The 16,519-nt window shown below is 41.0% G+C and overlaps 1 protein-coding gene across 5 annotated transcripts in view; it reads left to right on the plus strand.

Annotated features, from left to right (window-relative positions):
* PTPRG (protein tyrosine phosphatase receptor type G) overlaps nt 1-16,519 on the plus strand; it is a 618,498-nt gene that overhangs the window by 513,078 nt on the left and 88,901 nt on the right. For 4 of the 5 annotated variants that reach the window (XM_075130209.1, XM_075130210.1, XM_048858999.2 and 1 more), the window contains one exon: nt 3,124-3,256. In XM_075130209.1, coding sequence (XP_074986310.1) covers nt 3,124-3,256 — 133 coding nt within the window. The remainder of the gene's footprint in view (nt 1-3,123; nt 3,257-16,519) is intronic. The other variant, XM_048858998.2, reaches the window with a different exon arrangement.

The following is a 16,519-nucleotide window of genomic DNA, read 5'->3' on the forward strand; positions in this document are numbered from 1 at the left end:
AGCTTTAGAGACTAGAATTTTCTGACTGTAGAATTTCTCTTTCTCCCATTGACCTTTGTCAATAAATCCCCATGCCAAAGCACCCTTTGTTGTTCTCTCTCGCTCCAATTTCCTGTGCCAAGTCCTGAAATAGATGAAAGTGCTGAATAAGTGTTTCTCAAGACAGTGATTGTTATGTCTACCTACACCCTTCCGCACACTGAAAAGTGGATTTTGAACTGCCTGAGCTCATGTTGTGTAGGGCTTCCTGAAGCAGATATGCTATAATAGTTTTTATGCCTTCCTACTGGGATGAATTCCAAGCCAGTAAAAGGCAAACTGAATTAATTCAACAATGACATATGCCACTGGAAACTGTTTACATTTCTTAGCAAAATTGGAGTTTCCTTGTCCATGGGTTTTGTTTTGTTTTGTTTTATGCCGAAGTAAGGCATATCCTGGGCACAGTTACAACGAGGGTACATTATTTGCTCTACCGCTGCTCGGTGTTCTCAGTTTAAAAATGAAAGATTGAAAGGCCGAGTGCAGAGAAGAATACAGCTCTGTATCTTTCTTTTCAATGTATCATTTCCTCAACAATTTTTTCCTGTTACCCAGCCTGCTGTCTTATAATCTGCTTCTCTTCCCCTGTACCGAAGAAGGCACCTGCTGGCGTCCAGATGTACTGCTAAAGTCTTCGAGCATCAACACTCATCTTACAGCAACTGTCGCTGATGTTTTTATTTCAGTTCACTCCAAACATCGCTTAAGCAGTTAAAAACACTTAAAGTTTCTCTTCAAAACCAAGAAACTGATTTTCTCTCTCGAGTGGCAGATTGTTGCTTGGCCATTTCCACTTGGAATCTCAGCCTCAGCCATCAGCATCAGTGAATTGTGCTACCTTTGACATATTGAGCTCTTTCTTTTTTTCACATCCGTGGCAAGACAAGTATGAGAGGTCAGATAAGCACAATCTCCCCAGTAGAATAAATAAAAGAAACATAATGAATATTACAAAAGTACTGTACTTAATTACGGTGTGTCAAAACTCTAAGTCAGGATGTGTTTACTAAGGGATGTAATTTATTTCATACGAGCTGAAATATACATTTTTATGCCGAAGCATAAGGAGAGGATCATGTATGGAACACACACCTTGTAGGAAAGAAGTGAAGTAATATTCTATCTGGCATGGGGTTGCTGGTGCTATTTCACTTTCCTAGTAAATTTTAATGGACCATATGTTTTAATTTGCTCTTCTCTACCACTCAGTAGTACCCCTTCCCCCCCTCCCCCACATGAGTTGTGATGCTTAATTATTTTTAAAGCGATTTGAGTTCCACTGATGAAAAGATTGTTCTTGCTTCAGCTACTAAATGAAATCAAATATCTTAATCGTGGTGCACTGTTAGTGTGTTGCAATGACTAAAGCAGACAATGTGAAATAGATTATAAGCTCTAATGTATAGCGCACACAAGTTCTAAATAAAAACTGTGAATAATGTTTCTGAGACAAGTTAGCAAGAAGCCGGTGCCCTCTGCAACCTTTATTCATTGAGGTTAGAGACTAGGAATGATATTGGCTACTCATCTCTCTTGTGATCAATTCTGCACTCAGTACACGTTCTCTTCCCCCCAAAATCCCTCTGATTAGCACCTCATTTAGGCTTGCCTGCCAAAGGGCATTACCTCCATCAGCCTATTTCTTAAAACTAGAAAGATTTCTTGCTGGGCTTGCAGCAGCCTATGGTCTTGCTCTGTTTTCAGCCGTCTGGCAAAAGCATTTACAATTAACCTTTACTTCCATGTTGTTTGAATTTTACTCCTGCCTACGGAGGAGTACAATCTAAATGCTATTAAAATAGAGTATGACTTCATATTATGTGACATCCAATTATCCGTGTTTTGCCTACCTATGGTGAAAAGGCAATTATGTTTCTCTGGTAAGATTTGCTTCTGTTTCAGAAGAGATGATAATACAGTACGGAACAAGGGCATGGAATTGTTCTAGTCAGAGAAAACACATGGCGGGGGTGAGAGGGAATAAACAAAAAGTCAAGTGTGTATTTTTCTATCTTTGTTCTGATCTGAAGCCATTTACAATCTTCCTTACCCTGCTGCTTCTTATTGACATTTGTGGAACAGCCGCAGGCTGTTTGTTAAGGAATGCAAAATGAATGACAGAAACTGCACCCAATAATTTTTCACTTAAGCTATTGTGCAAAAAAGTTTCACTTTTCAACAGTTTGTGAATTTGCACAAGTTAGAGGGCTTTTTGAAATACGGAATGGTCCTTAAAATGTAAGTTATCGTGGGACGGGGTCCCTCTTGTCATTATATGTGTATACAGTTCCTAGAACAATAGGTCCCAATACCTGACTGAGGCCTCTACTTTCGTGTATGCAAGGCCCTATCATCCTAGTGTTAGTTCTGCTGACTCATCCTGATATCAGCTGCCAGGATCTTGCCATAGTTTTATTTTGTATAAAACCTGAGAAGTAAGGGTTTCCACAGTGGATTGCAACAGGTTCCGTCTGTCCACCCATTTCAATAATCAATGTTCTAAAAGTACCTTCGTATGTACTAACTCAACAGACCTTAACAATTCACCGAGCATTATGACATGCTACTGGATTGATAATGGGTTGAGGTTTTTTCTAAGTGCAGTTATTACAATAATGCATACATTAAAGTAAATTTTACATAGAGCTTTGTAAAAGAGTAAGACATATTCCCTGCCCCAAAGCACTTACAAACAAGGGGCATGAACCTGCAAACTTTACTTACCAAGCAGAGCTCTTAATTCATTGAGCTGGGGGAATGACTTATGATGGTAAGAGTAACGCTTGGATCCTGTTTGCAGGATCTGGCCCTAAAATTGTGGGTAAGTAAAGTTAAGATTGCAACTAGGTACAGTAGTAGAATCCAGTTGAGGCATTGTATATGCACCATACTTTCATGCTGTAATGCTTATATGAAAGTGAAGAATTGAGCGACTCGCTTTTTTGAAGGTCCATTCTCTGATTATTTGCTCACATCATGTGAACTGGAGTGAAACTGGAGTGACAGCAGTTTTAATTTTGTGTATAAATGTAGCCATTGTAGCATCATTCTATTTACTGGTACTGATTATGTTCATTACAGCAGACAAGAATAGCTCCGGTATGGCAACCAGACCTTCTCCTGGCAAAATGGAATGGATCATCCCTCTGATTGTGGTATCAGCCCTGACCTTTGTGTGCCTCATTCTTCTTCTTGCTGTGCTGGTTTACTGGAGGTGAGCCCGTTTCCTTTACATTGGGAACTGATTGTGATTTAAAAGACTGTTGGGAGTGTCTTTTTAATATGTCTCTGTAATTTTTATTTTACTGGCTGTGACGATGATGGATGATATCTCTAGAGGTGTTAGGACAGCTGTATTCGTTAACTATTTCAAGTGTCTCGTGTATTAATTTTTGTGTCATGAAAATGAGATTAGTGGTAGCAATGGCCAAAACCACTTGTAACACAGACTAGTGTTTCCTCAATTACCTCTCCTTAAATAACTGTAAGAACGCACGTCAATCCTGACCTTCGGGAAAGATGGTCTTGTGAAAAAGGCTCATTGAACCGGGGCTCTGAGTTCTAGACCTGTCTTGGCCACAGACTCCCTGTATGATCTTGGACAATTCCCTTAAGAGTTCTGTGCCTCAGTTTCCCCATCTGTACATTGAGGACAATAATCCTTGTCTACCTCATAGCAGTGTTTTGGGGATTAGCTCTGTAATAGTGAGGTGCCCAGATACTACTGTAATAAAACACATAGTAAAGCCTGTGGGAATAAAATACAATAAAAACAAACCCTTTAGATTGCCTCTTCTGAAGAGATCCTGTTGGTTAGGCCAAGTTGTATATTAGTTTTTAATGATGGGGATGATAGTTCCCCCATGGGGGAACTAGGTTTAGTATCACTAAACTCATCTCACTTTAGACCTTAAAACAGATTTGATTCTAAAGCATCTTTCTAGATGTACCTGAAGCCACTGCATCTTTTGTCTTCTGTTGAGATAAAGTTATTTGCTAGCGTTTACCTTAGCATGTACTTCTGTGCAAGACAGGCTCTGAGGAGAGGCCCAGGCTTTTCTGCTATGGAATTTACCATTTCTTTTCTAGAAGAGAATCTGGATCCTGAAGGACAGGAGGGATGACTAGTTCAAAAAGCCCTGGAGTGCCTGTCCAGAAAGGAAAGATTTAAATAGCAGGTCCAGGAAACAGCAGGTCTCTACTGGTTAAATCTTTGCCATCCCAGTCCAGAGCTCCAGGGGTTTCAGATCCACTTGCTGTCATGGGGACCCAGATGTTTAGATGGAGTAACCAAGGCTGGGAAGTGGGAAAAGGCAATTTCAGGGTTCTAGCACAGATCAGCGTGTTGGATTTGGGTGCAATGTTCATTGCTGGTGTCAGTAGTATCAGTGTTGGTTTTGGTTTGGGTCTGTATCAAAAGAACTTGAGTTTTCACTGTTAGTCTTTTAAACCATTTTTCTTCAGTGGTTGAGCACAAATTTACAAAGGATTAACTTTAGTTAAGGATTAACTTTGAAGTGAGCTGTAGCTCACGAAAGCTTATGCTCAAATCAATCGGTTAGTCTCTAAGGTGCCACAAGTCCTCCTTTTCATTTATCTCACAGTGATTTAAAAGGCCCTTCTCAGAAAAAAGCCTTTGAGGTTGAAAGAAAATCATAATAGGAATCATCCAGGAAAATGGGTGCATGGTGCTGGGAGATGATATCTTTTATTTGGGAAACGTTGGTACTTTTGGTACAATTTCACTAAGGCACTGTGAGGAGTAATTGAGAAAACTAGTGTTGGATTTGCTGAAGCAGTAGCAAAACTTTGCTCGAAGATATGCAGTAGAATTGCAGTGCCTGCTTCATCACCAATATCTGTAGAGCAGCCGTTAGTAAATGCTTTTAACGGAGATGGCTATACTATGGGTGACTAAAATTAAAATATAACTGAGGTTCAACACGTTCTCCTTTAACTCTCCTAAAAAGTCACTTGAAACATTTTATTTGTTCAGTACTTACAAAAAACTACATAGAGCAAGGAAGAAACATGGGGAAAGACTTTAATTGAAATTCAGTTACTTATTTGATAGCATAAAGGCACAGGAACTAGTCTTTGTCTATTCTATAATTTGCATGAGTAATAAACCATTTGTTAACAGATTGATAAGAATTATGAAAACCAGACATTATACCCCATCACAATAATGGAGAGCCTCTCAGTGTATGTAATCTACACTGAAAACTCAAGGAGATTCAATATTACTTTAGACATAAAAAATATACATTTGGACCTCTACATGAAGCACAAATATATGGATGTGATTATCGGTCTAAAGGTATTTATGAACAAATATAAAATAACAAATTTGGAGTTAATAACCAAACCAGAAGGGTACGCATTAGATGTTAACAGACATGCCATATATACCGAGTAGGAATTAATTTAAGATTTTGTGTATGAAAGTCCTTGAGGCTATGAAACTAGTATACAAATGCAATAAGAAAGGCAAACAGGGTTCTGGAATGAATTAACAAGAGCTATAACACCAATTGTATGCAGTGATATTTCTGACTGTACAGAGCATTGGCAATGAAGTGGTTCTACTTCATTTTGAGTGCCCTTTTCAGTTTCTTCACTTTCCTTAGGAAAAATAACGTATTTACATTGGTGGGCATTTAAAATAAAACCACCCACGCAATCTAATCTAAAAGTTAGGAAATTAAGATAAACTGGGTCTTCAGAAAGAAATACTTAAAGTGAAATGGGCAACATATGGAATAATTTGCTAAATAAGGCCATCAAAGCAAATAGCATGAAAATGAGTATGAGACGGATTTTTCAGAGTGAGAAACATGCTACTGAAGTATAAGCACAAAAACCAGTTGTTAAGAAAAGATAATCCTCAAGGGGACAGACGTGTTGGTCCAAGTGGTCTTTTCCTGTCCAGCGATTCTTTGTTCTTGTGTGAGAAAAGCATTAGGAAACTCCTACCGAGAATTAGAAAATTCAGAAGAGACATGGATTACCCTTTAGCAATGCATTTTGAGGGTAAAACAACTTGATATTTTCACTTTTGGGCATTTGAGAGACTAGATGATTTGAGAACAGAGGTGACATAAATAGAACATTGAAGCAGAGCAAAGCCTTCTGGTTGTTTGCATTGTATCGATGCCCTAGCATCTAGAGGTCTAAATAAGGAGTTAGATTTTTTTGTTTGTGAATATATATAACAAAATTAACTCTGTTCTGATCCTTTGCAATTGTCATTTCATGTTCTATATATGAAATGTTTCATATTATGTAAATGGAAGGGAAACTCCGCATTACCTAGGGAGGTGGTAGAATCTCCTTCCTTAGAGGTTTTTAAGGTCAGACTTGACAAAGCCCTGGCTGGGATGATTTAACTGGAAATTGGTCCTGCTTCGAGCAGGGGGTTGGACTAGATGACCTTCAGGGGTCCCTTCCAACCCTGATATTCTATGATTCTATGAACAGTTTGGAAATTGAAAGAGCAGAAGACAGTCTCTGTTTTTCTAAGCTTTTCCCACCTTTTAAGGTGTTGAACTTCAATATAGTATTCAGTAGAAAATCTTTACAGTTGGAGATATTTGAGAGTGGTTTGTCCCACTTCTATATGAGATTCTTGATTTGCAGGGGCAATTTGTGCTTCCTACTCCCTTTGCCTGAAGGAGATTGGACAAATGGAGACTGTGACATGACTGATCTTTGAATGAGGAGGTCACTTTATTCTCTCTAGCACTGCTACCATCTGAAGTCAAGAAAAGACATTACAACATACATCCAGCAAATTTGGCCTCTTTTTTACACTCATTTTCTTAGTCTTAACATTTTTTTAATGAAGCTGCAGTGCAAAGCGGGCTTTGGTTTTTGTGAGGTTTTTTTGCATTATTATAGAGGCAAATAAAATGTCAGCATAATGAGGCGGAAAAAAATCCCATTGTCTGATACCCCAGAACAATGAGCTGATAGCTTCCTCAGATATCCACAGGACAACCAGAAACCCAATCTTTGTATTGTAACAGAATTGGCTTGAAACTTTACTGGTGTTGATTGTGAACCTGTGGTTGCTGGAGTAGGAGGAATGAGAAGTCCATCATTTAACATTTCACTTGTGTATACCTTGGTTCACATCTTTATTCACATTTGAAAATGAGTTTGGCAATCTGATCTTTAGTGCTAGTGGACATGATGACTGGAATGCCTGTTCACACAAGGTCTAAAACAAGATGACTTGTTTTATGCCTGGAATGAGGGGCATTAGTAGAGTGGCAAAGGCAAACTAGCACAATGCTTATCCAGACTGTGCTTGGATCAGTAGTACCCCACTCCTGCTAAATAAAGTATGTGTTCCAGTGACAGTTAGCATAGGAATACTGAGGGAAGGTGAGAGTCTAGTCATGAACATAATCACACTGGTTTGCAGGAAGGATATCTAGACAGTCAGTTGCTAGTCACAGAAGTACTGATGGGAACAAACCAAAAGGTTTGGATGTGCTTATGTGTGCATAGGATCCCTTTCTCTGTGCTTTGAGAATTGAATGAAATATTCCATACTTCGAGCCTCCAGACCTCTGTGTGTGTGTGTGTATGTGAGCAAGAGACTGTACACTTAACTTTTCATACAGCAAACCAATTTGTGTGTCGTGCTGTGCCCTGATATGGCACGAGACATGTTAATGGTTACACAGCCGATTTCAGTAAACTCTATCGCAGATTAAACCTCTATATGGTGGGACTGGTATTATCAATCATTAGAACTGTGAAGGTAAGCGGGATACTTGGTGTCACTAGTTCTGCATGTTGATGCCAGAATCCTCTTTGTACGTCTGTTTCATAGAGGAGCAGGGAGATGGCTACATTATTCTGGGAACACACGACATATTTAGACATGCAATGAGTTCTTGTCTCTGAGCTTTACAGTGAAATAAAATGGTATTTCATGTGACTGGTGACCTTTCATTGTCTGTCAGATGTTTTTGTTTGTGCCTTTATTCAAAACAATACCACGCCATAGAGAGCAGTTTAAAAAGGGTAAAACACGCAGACACTGTTAAGAAGCAATTAACATTTTAGAGTTTTAGCCAACAGCAATTTTTAAATAGGAACTAAATTATATCCATTTCTCATTTTCAGCTAAGAGGAGGAAATTAATTCACAAGTATAGCTTGAGAGTTTTCTTTTCCCCTCTTTTCAGTGGATACCATAATTCACCTTTGAATTATTGCAGTTGTCAACGTTGTGATCCTGAAGACAAAGCAGGAACATCGTACTGCCTTTCTTATTAAATCAAGCTGTTTATACAGTGCTAATATGTTTACATTCAGGAGGGATTTCTGGAGCAACACAGCTGTTGCCTTTCAGCGCGCAAAGCTAGCTTGCAGTGCTTGTTTGTAATCACATGGTCTTTGCTTGGGGGGAAATGATTTTAACTTCCTTGGGCAAAAGTTCGATAGGAACTTTTTTTCTGTGGGTTTTTTTAATAGCATTCTGTAGAGTTTGAGTGAGTCAGGAGATCTGCGTTCTTTTTCCCACTCTGTCATTGATTCATTGTCTGACCCTGGGCAAACCACTGAGTGTTAGATAGTAGTACCCTCAAGCTCAATGGCAGAGATCTCATTGACTTCAGTGAGAGCAAGATTAGGCCCTTAATATCTCAGGGCCAGGCCTGTTTCCCAACTGGTGTGTTCGTGATAAAACACTTAGCCTCATCTGTAAATCTACAGGTGAAAAGTGCTAGGTAAGAGCCAAGTACTGTTGTTATAATTACCACTACTAATGAACATTCTCTAGGAGAGCTACCGTTCGATATTGAACTCTGCACTGCAGCCTGTGTTGGAGCCTGTTGGAAGTGAGGGAGATTTCTGTCAGACCAGTGGTGGAGCTGTTGTTTGATCATTTTATGGGTTTTCTCTTATGAATACCCATGATATTGTATTTTGTCTGATGTACTTTGCTGAAAAGTGAATATTGCTGTTATATTGCAAATTCACAGCATTTCTAAAATTGCTTGTTTAGTTTAATAAGAGAACCTACTTTCAATGTACTTAAAAATGTTCCTGTCTCTACTGAATGTCTCACTCTTGGAAGAGTCTGGGTAACATTTTCAAAAGCACCCAGTCCCATTTTCAAAAAGGACTTAGGTATCTAAGTCTCCCTGAAAGTCAATAGGACTTAGGCTTCCAAGTACCTAAGTCATTTTTGAAAATGGGATGTAGGTTCAAAAGTCACTGAAGCACTTTTGAAAATTTTGCCTGCCGTCTTGATGGCACTGAGTACTGACGTTTTGGACAGAGAAGGGCCAGAACTGAAAGGTTTTGGTACCGATCCAATCTTTTCCAAAATTCAGGGGGGATGGATCCATTTTTTTTTTCAGTCAGCCTGTGCTCTCACTGGCCTGGGAAGTTCAGCAGACGACTGGCTGAACTGTTCCCAGTCCTCTGCATAGTCACTACAGTGACTTGGCTCTCTGGCTAGATCCCAAAAGTCCACCCCTTGCAGGGTGTAGTCTCTTCTCCCTGCGACCGAGCTCTGTTAGCAGCTTCCCTTCTTCGGCCTCTTCAGCAGTGGCACCTTCTTTCTCAGCTGTTGTCCCCTTTTTGGCAGCAGAACACAGACCCAGCAGCCACTTCGGTCAGGGACCCAGCTCCTGGTCATCTGACACATCTGACATCAGATGACTTAACTCATTGTCTCCCACCGAGGAATCAGGCCAAATCTCACCTGAGCGCAATTGAGTCCTCAATCCTCTCAAAGGGCCATTATGGAGCTATAGCCCAGTGCCAAGTTCAGGTCTGGAGTTCATCTTTTCTGAAGTTAGACGGCCCACGTTTAGTTTTGTGTCTGTCCACAGAATAGGCGCAGCATGGGCAATAGCATTACAAGTTTCTCCCACGCTGCCCTGACACAATGCATCAAAACACCTTTCTGGAGGGACAGCCATCTCTAGAAGTGAAAGGGTAATTTAGCTCTTGGTGCCTCTGCTGAATCGTCCAGGAAACGATTTTAATCAGAGCCTGTTTCTGTGACGTCAATAGTTGTCCACAAAAAACTGGTTGGTGGTCTCAATCCAGCTGGTAACAATGCTCAGCATTTCCAAGGTGGATTTGAATCCTTGCCCTAGAGATGATAGAGTCTCTCTCTCATTGCCAATCGCCTGAGAGATCCATTTATTTTTTCACAAAATATTATTTGCCTTGGCACAGCCACTATTAATAATGGCTTTCAATAAAACCTGCAGAATTTTCCAGGCTTCCCTTTCTGCCAGCCTCCTAGATTAGTCTGGCATGCAGTCGGTCCTTAAAGTGGAATAACCACAATACTTTCTTCTTCTAATTAAAAACCTTATTTTGAAGTTGCTCCGTATTGAACTTTGAAAACTAGCTACTTGAACACAGCAACTGTTTTTACTGCTCGGTTTGCTGTGAAACAAATTGCCATTTTCAAACCTAGTAAGTGCCCAGTCATTCTAGATGTGCAGAATATTTGCTTACGAAGATTGGTCTAAAACGTCAGTCCCACTAGATTCTGGTTAATTCAAAAATTAACTGTTCAAGCAACCACTTTCATACAGTAAGATGCAGATATGGTGTTACAGCAACACCTCAGGTGCTGATCCTTTATCAGGACGTGACGGAAGCACATGATTAAGTTCTACTGATGTCGATGAGATTGAAATATATGCTTAAAGTTAAGAACATAAGAACGGCCACACTGGGTCAAACCAGTGGTCCATCTAGCCCAGTATCCCGTCTTCTGACAGTGGCCAGTGCCAGGTGCCCCAGAGGGAATGAACAGATCAGGCAATCATCCAGTGATCCATCCCCTGTTGTCCACTCCCAGCTTCTGGCAGTCAGGGACTAGGGACACAGAGAGCATGAGGTGACATCCCTGACCCTCTTGGCTAATAGCCTTTGAGGGACCTATCCGCCATGAACTTATCCAGTTCTTTTTTGAATACAGTTATAGTTTTTGCCTTCACAACATCCGCTGGCAATGAAGTTCCACAGGTTGACTGTGTGTTGGGGTGTGAAGAAGTACTTCCTTGTGTTTGTTTTAAACCTGCTACCTATTAATTTCCCCGGGTTCTTGTGTTATGTGAAGGAGTAAATAACACTTCCCTAGTCACTTTCTCCACACCGGTCATGACTTTATAGACTTCTATCATATTTCTCCTATTGTCTCTTTTCCAAACTGAATAGTCCCAGTCTTCTTAATCTCGCCTCATGTAGAAACTGTTCCATACCCCTCTTTGTTTCTGTGGCCCTTCACTGTACCTTTTTAATTCTAATATATCTTTTTTGAGATGGGGCGACCAGAACTGCACACAGTTTTCAAGGTATGGGTGTACCCTAGATTTCTATAGTGGCAGGATGATATTTTCTGATTTATTATCTATCTCTTTCCTAATGGCTCCTAACATTCTGTTCGCTTTTTTGACTGCTACTGCACGTTGAATGGATGTTTTCGGTGAACTATCCACGATGACTCCAAGATTTCTTTCTTGAGTGGTAACAGCTAGTTTAGACCTCATCATGTTGTATGTATAGTTGGGATTGTGTTTTCCAATGTGCATTACTTTGCATTTATCAACATGGAATTACGTCTGCCATTTTGTTGCCCAGTCAGCTAGTTTTGTGAGATCCCTTTGTAACTCTTCACAGTCTGCTTTGGACTTAACTATTTTGAGTAGTTTCATATCATCTGCAAACTTTGCCACCTCGCTGTTGACCCCTTTTTCCAGATCATTTATGAATATGTTGAACAGCACTGGTCCCACTACAGATCCCTGAGGAGACACTGCTTTTTACCTCTCTCCATTCTGAAAACTGACCATTTATTCCTACCCTGTGTTTCCTGTCTTTTAACTTCCGTCTTACCTCATGGTTGCTTAGTTTAAGAGCCTTTGGTGAGAGATTTAGAGTAGCAGCCATGTTAGTCTGTATTCGCAAAAAGAAGGACATTGTCAAAGGCTTTCTGAAAGTCCAACTACACTGTATCGTCCCATATTTGTTGACCCCCTCAGAGAATTCTAGTAGATTGGTGAGACATGATTTCCCTTTACAAAAGTGATGCTGACTCTTCCCCAACAAATCATGTTCACCTATGTGTCTGATAATTCTTTTCTTTACTGTAGTTTCAACCAATTTGCCTCATTCTGAGGGTAGGCTTACTGGCCTGTAAACTGTCAGCACCACCTCTGGAGCCTTTTTACAAATTGGTGTCACATTAGCTATCCTCCAGTCGTCTGGTACAGAAGCTGATTTAAGTGATAGATTACATAGCACAGTTAGTAGTTCTGCAATTTCATATCTGTATTCCTTTTGGGTGAATACCATCTGGTCCCAGTGATTTATTACTGTATAATTTATCAGCTTATCGTCAGTCAGGGTCCGTTTCTCAGATTTGTCTCTTGTGCTTAAGTGGTGTCCTGAATTGGGATGGACTTAAGCACAGATATAAGTGCTTTCCTGAATCACAGTCTTAATAGTTAATGCTACAATTAATTTTAACATCTGTGCTTGAAAGACTTAATTTTTCATAAAAAGAAAAGGAGTACTTGTGAGAATAAATTGGTTAGTCTCTAAGGTGCCACAAGTACTCCTTTTCTTTTTGCGAATACAGACTAACACGGCCGTTACTCTGAAACCTGTCATTAATTTTTCATGTATGATATCATGCAGGTCAACATATCTGTTTTACCGTGGATTCTACTAGTATATGATTTTCAGTTTGCCATTTCTTCACTAGGGACTTCGTTCACAAAAAAAGACACAGTTATATTGAGAGATCTTTTTCACACGTATTATCTAGGGGCATGAGACAGAATAATAAGTATGGTGACATCCAAATGACCATTGTGTAGGTTTGGTATGGGCATGTTGGGATGTCAGTGGGTATCTGACAGACCAGTGGATATATGTGAACATCCTTGGTGGAGATGTGGCAACATTCCTTGTATGTGGAAGGAATGACCTCATAGAACAGAATATCAGGGTTGGAAGGGACCTTAGGAGGTCATCTAAGTCCAACCCCCTGCTCAAAGCTATCTCAGTGGTTTGAGCATTGGCCTGCTAAACCCAGGGTTGTGAGTTCAATCCTTGAGGGGGCCATTTAGGGATCTGGGGCAAAAACTGGGGATTGGCCCTGCTTTGAGTAGGGGGTTGGACTAGATGACCTCCTGAGGTCCCTTCGAACCCTGATATTCTATTCTATGATTCTATGAACCTAGCTGGAAAACATGATCTGCTATGTTCCCATAGCAGTAACAAAATGATGAGAAGAAGAACTGCTACATCTCTCTCACATACACACTTTCTCTCTCCATTCTCTGCCCCAGCCTCGCCCCAGATCTTGTCTGGGACCAACCTTTCCAAACATTGTTTTTCAAAGGAAAACTACAGATTTGTGTGTAGTAAAAGTAATCATTCAAATTCAGTGCTGAGTTTCTATCATGCAAAAAGTGTACCATTAGCATTTTTAACAAAGGTTAGGAAGCAGCAAGACTTAGGAAACAACTAATCAACGGGTTTCCAAAGTTGTACCTACATGTTTTCCACAAACATCCTTTTGACATGCAAGTGCAGGTCTCAGCATGTGCAGTGGATGCACTTGCAAAATTTTCCCAGGAGGGTGAGTTAAGAATCATGTGTGTTTTGTTGGCATAGGAATAAAAATGTGGGTGTGGTTCTGTTGGGACAGCACAAAGCCTCCCGCAGCCATGCTGTTACAGTCTGGAGAGAGTAGAGCTGTGGGTCAGAACCACAGTGTCTGGCCTCATAGGCTGGAGGAGAAGAAACATTCATAGGAAGAGATGTGAGCTCAGTCGGACGCCTAAGCACTTCCTACAAGTGCCCAAACACGCTCGCTTTCTCCCAGACTGTCGTCTGTTTCCCTACCCCCATATTGATCAGCACTAAACCTGCCTCTTGATTCACCATCCCAGCTTCAGTGTTTCTGCCTCCTCTGCACCAGCAATTCCTTAATCACCTTCCAGACTTCCCCCTTCAGCAATGTCCAGATGTTCTCTCCTTCCATGCACTGGCAGTATAGCATCTACCTACGTCCTTATACTTGAGCCCATCACCTTGGTGTCTGAGCCCCCTGTGGGTTTTGCATGTCTACATGTGCAAAGTACTGCATGGAGTGTGGAGAATGCAGTGGCGTGGTCCATCGTGCCCCCCTCCCTGCGCTTTGGTTGGTCCATGTGATTCCTCACCAAAGGAGCAGTGGGGGTGCGGCGCATGCCATGCCCTTCCACCTCGTTACTGCCATCTGAAAGAGAAGCTATTAAAAATGGAGGCATCTGATGCCTAGCATCACCTTCTGGGGAGTTGGGTAGGTTTCGCCATCACGTTCTCCCTCCCCAGTTTAGACAATGCAGAGAATCACGTCACAGTTTATTTGCTCGTGGCGTATACAATGTAAAAGACAAGAGTCGTATTTGGTTTCAGTGCCACTAGAGGTAAAGATACAGAAATAGTGTGCTCGCTTACTCAGGACATATCTTGGTGTTCTGATCCTCATGCTCACTGAGGTGTGGCAGATCTGTGATCAGTTACCTCTTCTATATCGTGGAGAGCTGAAGCTCTCATTGTGCCAATGGCAGGTCATTGCTGCATTTTAAGTTTGAAACTCCGGGCAGCAGTTGGTTACTCGTTCAAGCTTCTAGCATCACTCGGAGTCCTCTTCATGCTTCAGACACAACATGAGACAATTCGTGTAAATACTTTTCTGTCTGTATTTCAGCTTTTCAGAGTAGAACAATGCGAAGGCCAGGGGAAAAAAAGATCTTGTAATCCCACAGCACCGTGTGCTGCAGCTATTTCAATTCGTTGTTAGTTTGTGGTGTTTGATCCAGTCTTGTTGTGGGGAACTAAAAACGATCTCTTCTGGTGCCCCAGCTGCTCTCTGATGCTGGTGACATGGTTTTTTTTGTGCTTAAATGGCTGACATAGTGAGGGGCAGCTGTGTGTAGCGAGGGCCCTGTCACATGAAACCTAATACTGCCATTCCTTTGCAAATTTTTACTCCGTAACTATTTCCCAAATGGCTACTTTAGGGCCTTTGAGAATTCACATGGAGCTGTCAGTTGTTATAGTAATGGACCCCCTGCTGCTGGATTGGCTTGGAGATATTTGTTCAAGCTTTTGAACAAACTCATGCTCATTAGATCCCCACCCACCCACACAAAAAAGGAGAGAGAGAGAGAGAGTCACTGGCTGAAGGTTGCTTTTTAAACATACTGGATGATCTGTTAAGGACTGGAGTGAGTGTGTGGGGGGGAGAGAGAGAGAGAGCTGGAAAATTGTCCCCTTCTGTTATTTCTGCATTTGTTTAAGCCACTTTAGTTTTACTTTTCCCTGCAAGCTATTTAGGTAAGAATTACAAGAGCTGTCAGTTTTCCCATTAGACAGTGTGATGATCATGTGTGTCTTTAACAAACAAAATGTATTGTTCTTTTTTTTTTTAAGGTAGGTGGGAGAGATGAAGAGGGCTTTGCCAAGCCAAGACACCCAGAACTTTAGAAAGAGAAAACTCATTAGTTGACATTTCTGGAACTGTGAAGAAGTCTAGAAAATTCAGCAACTAGTATCTTTAGTTATTTATATACAGGTTTTCAAAAACCTGTTTAGGAACTTTAAGTGCAGAAATTATTATTTACTCATCTCAAGATACTGTGGGACAGATTCTGCTCTCATCCTATTGTAAACCTGAGTAATTCTATTAAATTCAGTAGTAACTCCACATTTATGCTGGTGTTAGCATGATCCGACTGTGTCCGGTTTTTGAATTTGCTTGAACACCTGCCCTGCATGACTGAAAATTTGTTTAGTTCTAAATATGTTCTCAAATGTATTTAATTGCATTTCCAAATCACTGTTTCCTCTGTATTCTGAGCCAAATCACTGTTTCCTCTGTATTCTGAGGCAAATGGGAGGTGAATCTGATTCGCAGAGCTCAGTGGGGTGGGATGGATTCACCTCCCATTTGTCCCAGTGTACATGTGGAGTAACTCCACATTTATGCCAAGTAAACAAGAGCAGGATGTATCTAACCAAGGTGGATGGATGTGTAACTGAAGGCTTGTCTACACAGGGAGAATGCCTGGACATTAATTACTAACTCCCTGTGTGGACACTCACTCCATGCTAAGAGTGCCTTTGTACATACACTTGAAAGTGTATTAAGTTAAAGGACACAAAAGGTATGTCTACACTTAGTCAGCGTGCAGAGTAGACTCTGCACACCCAGCTGGCACGGGTAGCAAGAGCAGAGTGGACAATGAGGTACTGCTTAGGCGAGTAAAGCACAAACATCAAAACCCTAGGGTCTGTTCCCTACATGGTTCTCTATACCCTGAAGCAGTACTTTCCACGTCTATACTGCTGTTTTTAGCAGTGCAGTATCCTGCTACCTCCCTTCTGCTGGAGTCTTTTTCCACTGAAGTGAAAAGCTCCAGCAGCGGGGAAAG

This window comes from Caretta caretta, chromosome 7, assembly GCF_965140235.1.
Source record: "Caretta caretta isolate rCarCar2 chromosome 7, rCarCar1.hap1, whole genome shotgun sequence".
Classification (NCBI taxonomy): domain Eukaryota; kingdom Metazoa; phylum Chordata; order Testudines; family Cheloniidae; genus Caretta; species Caretta caretta.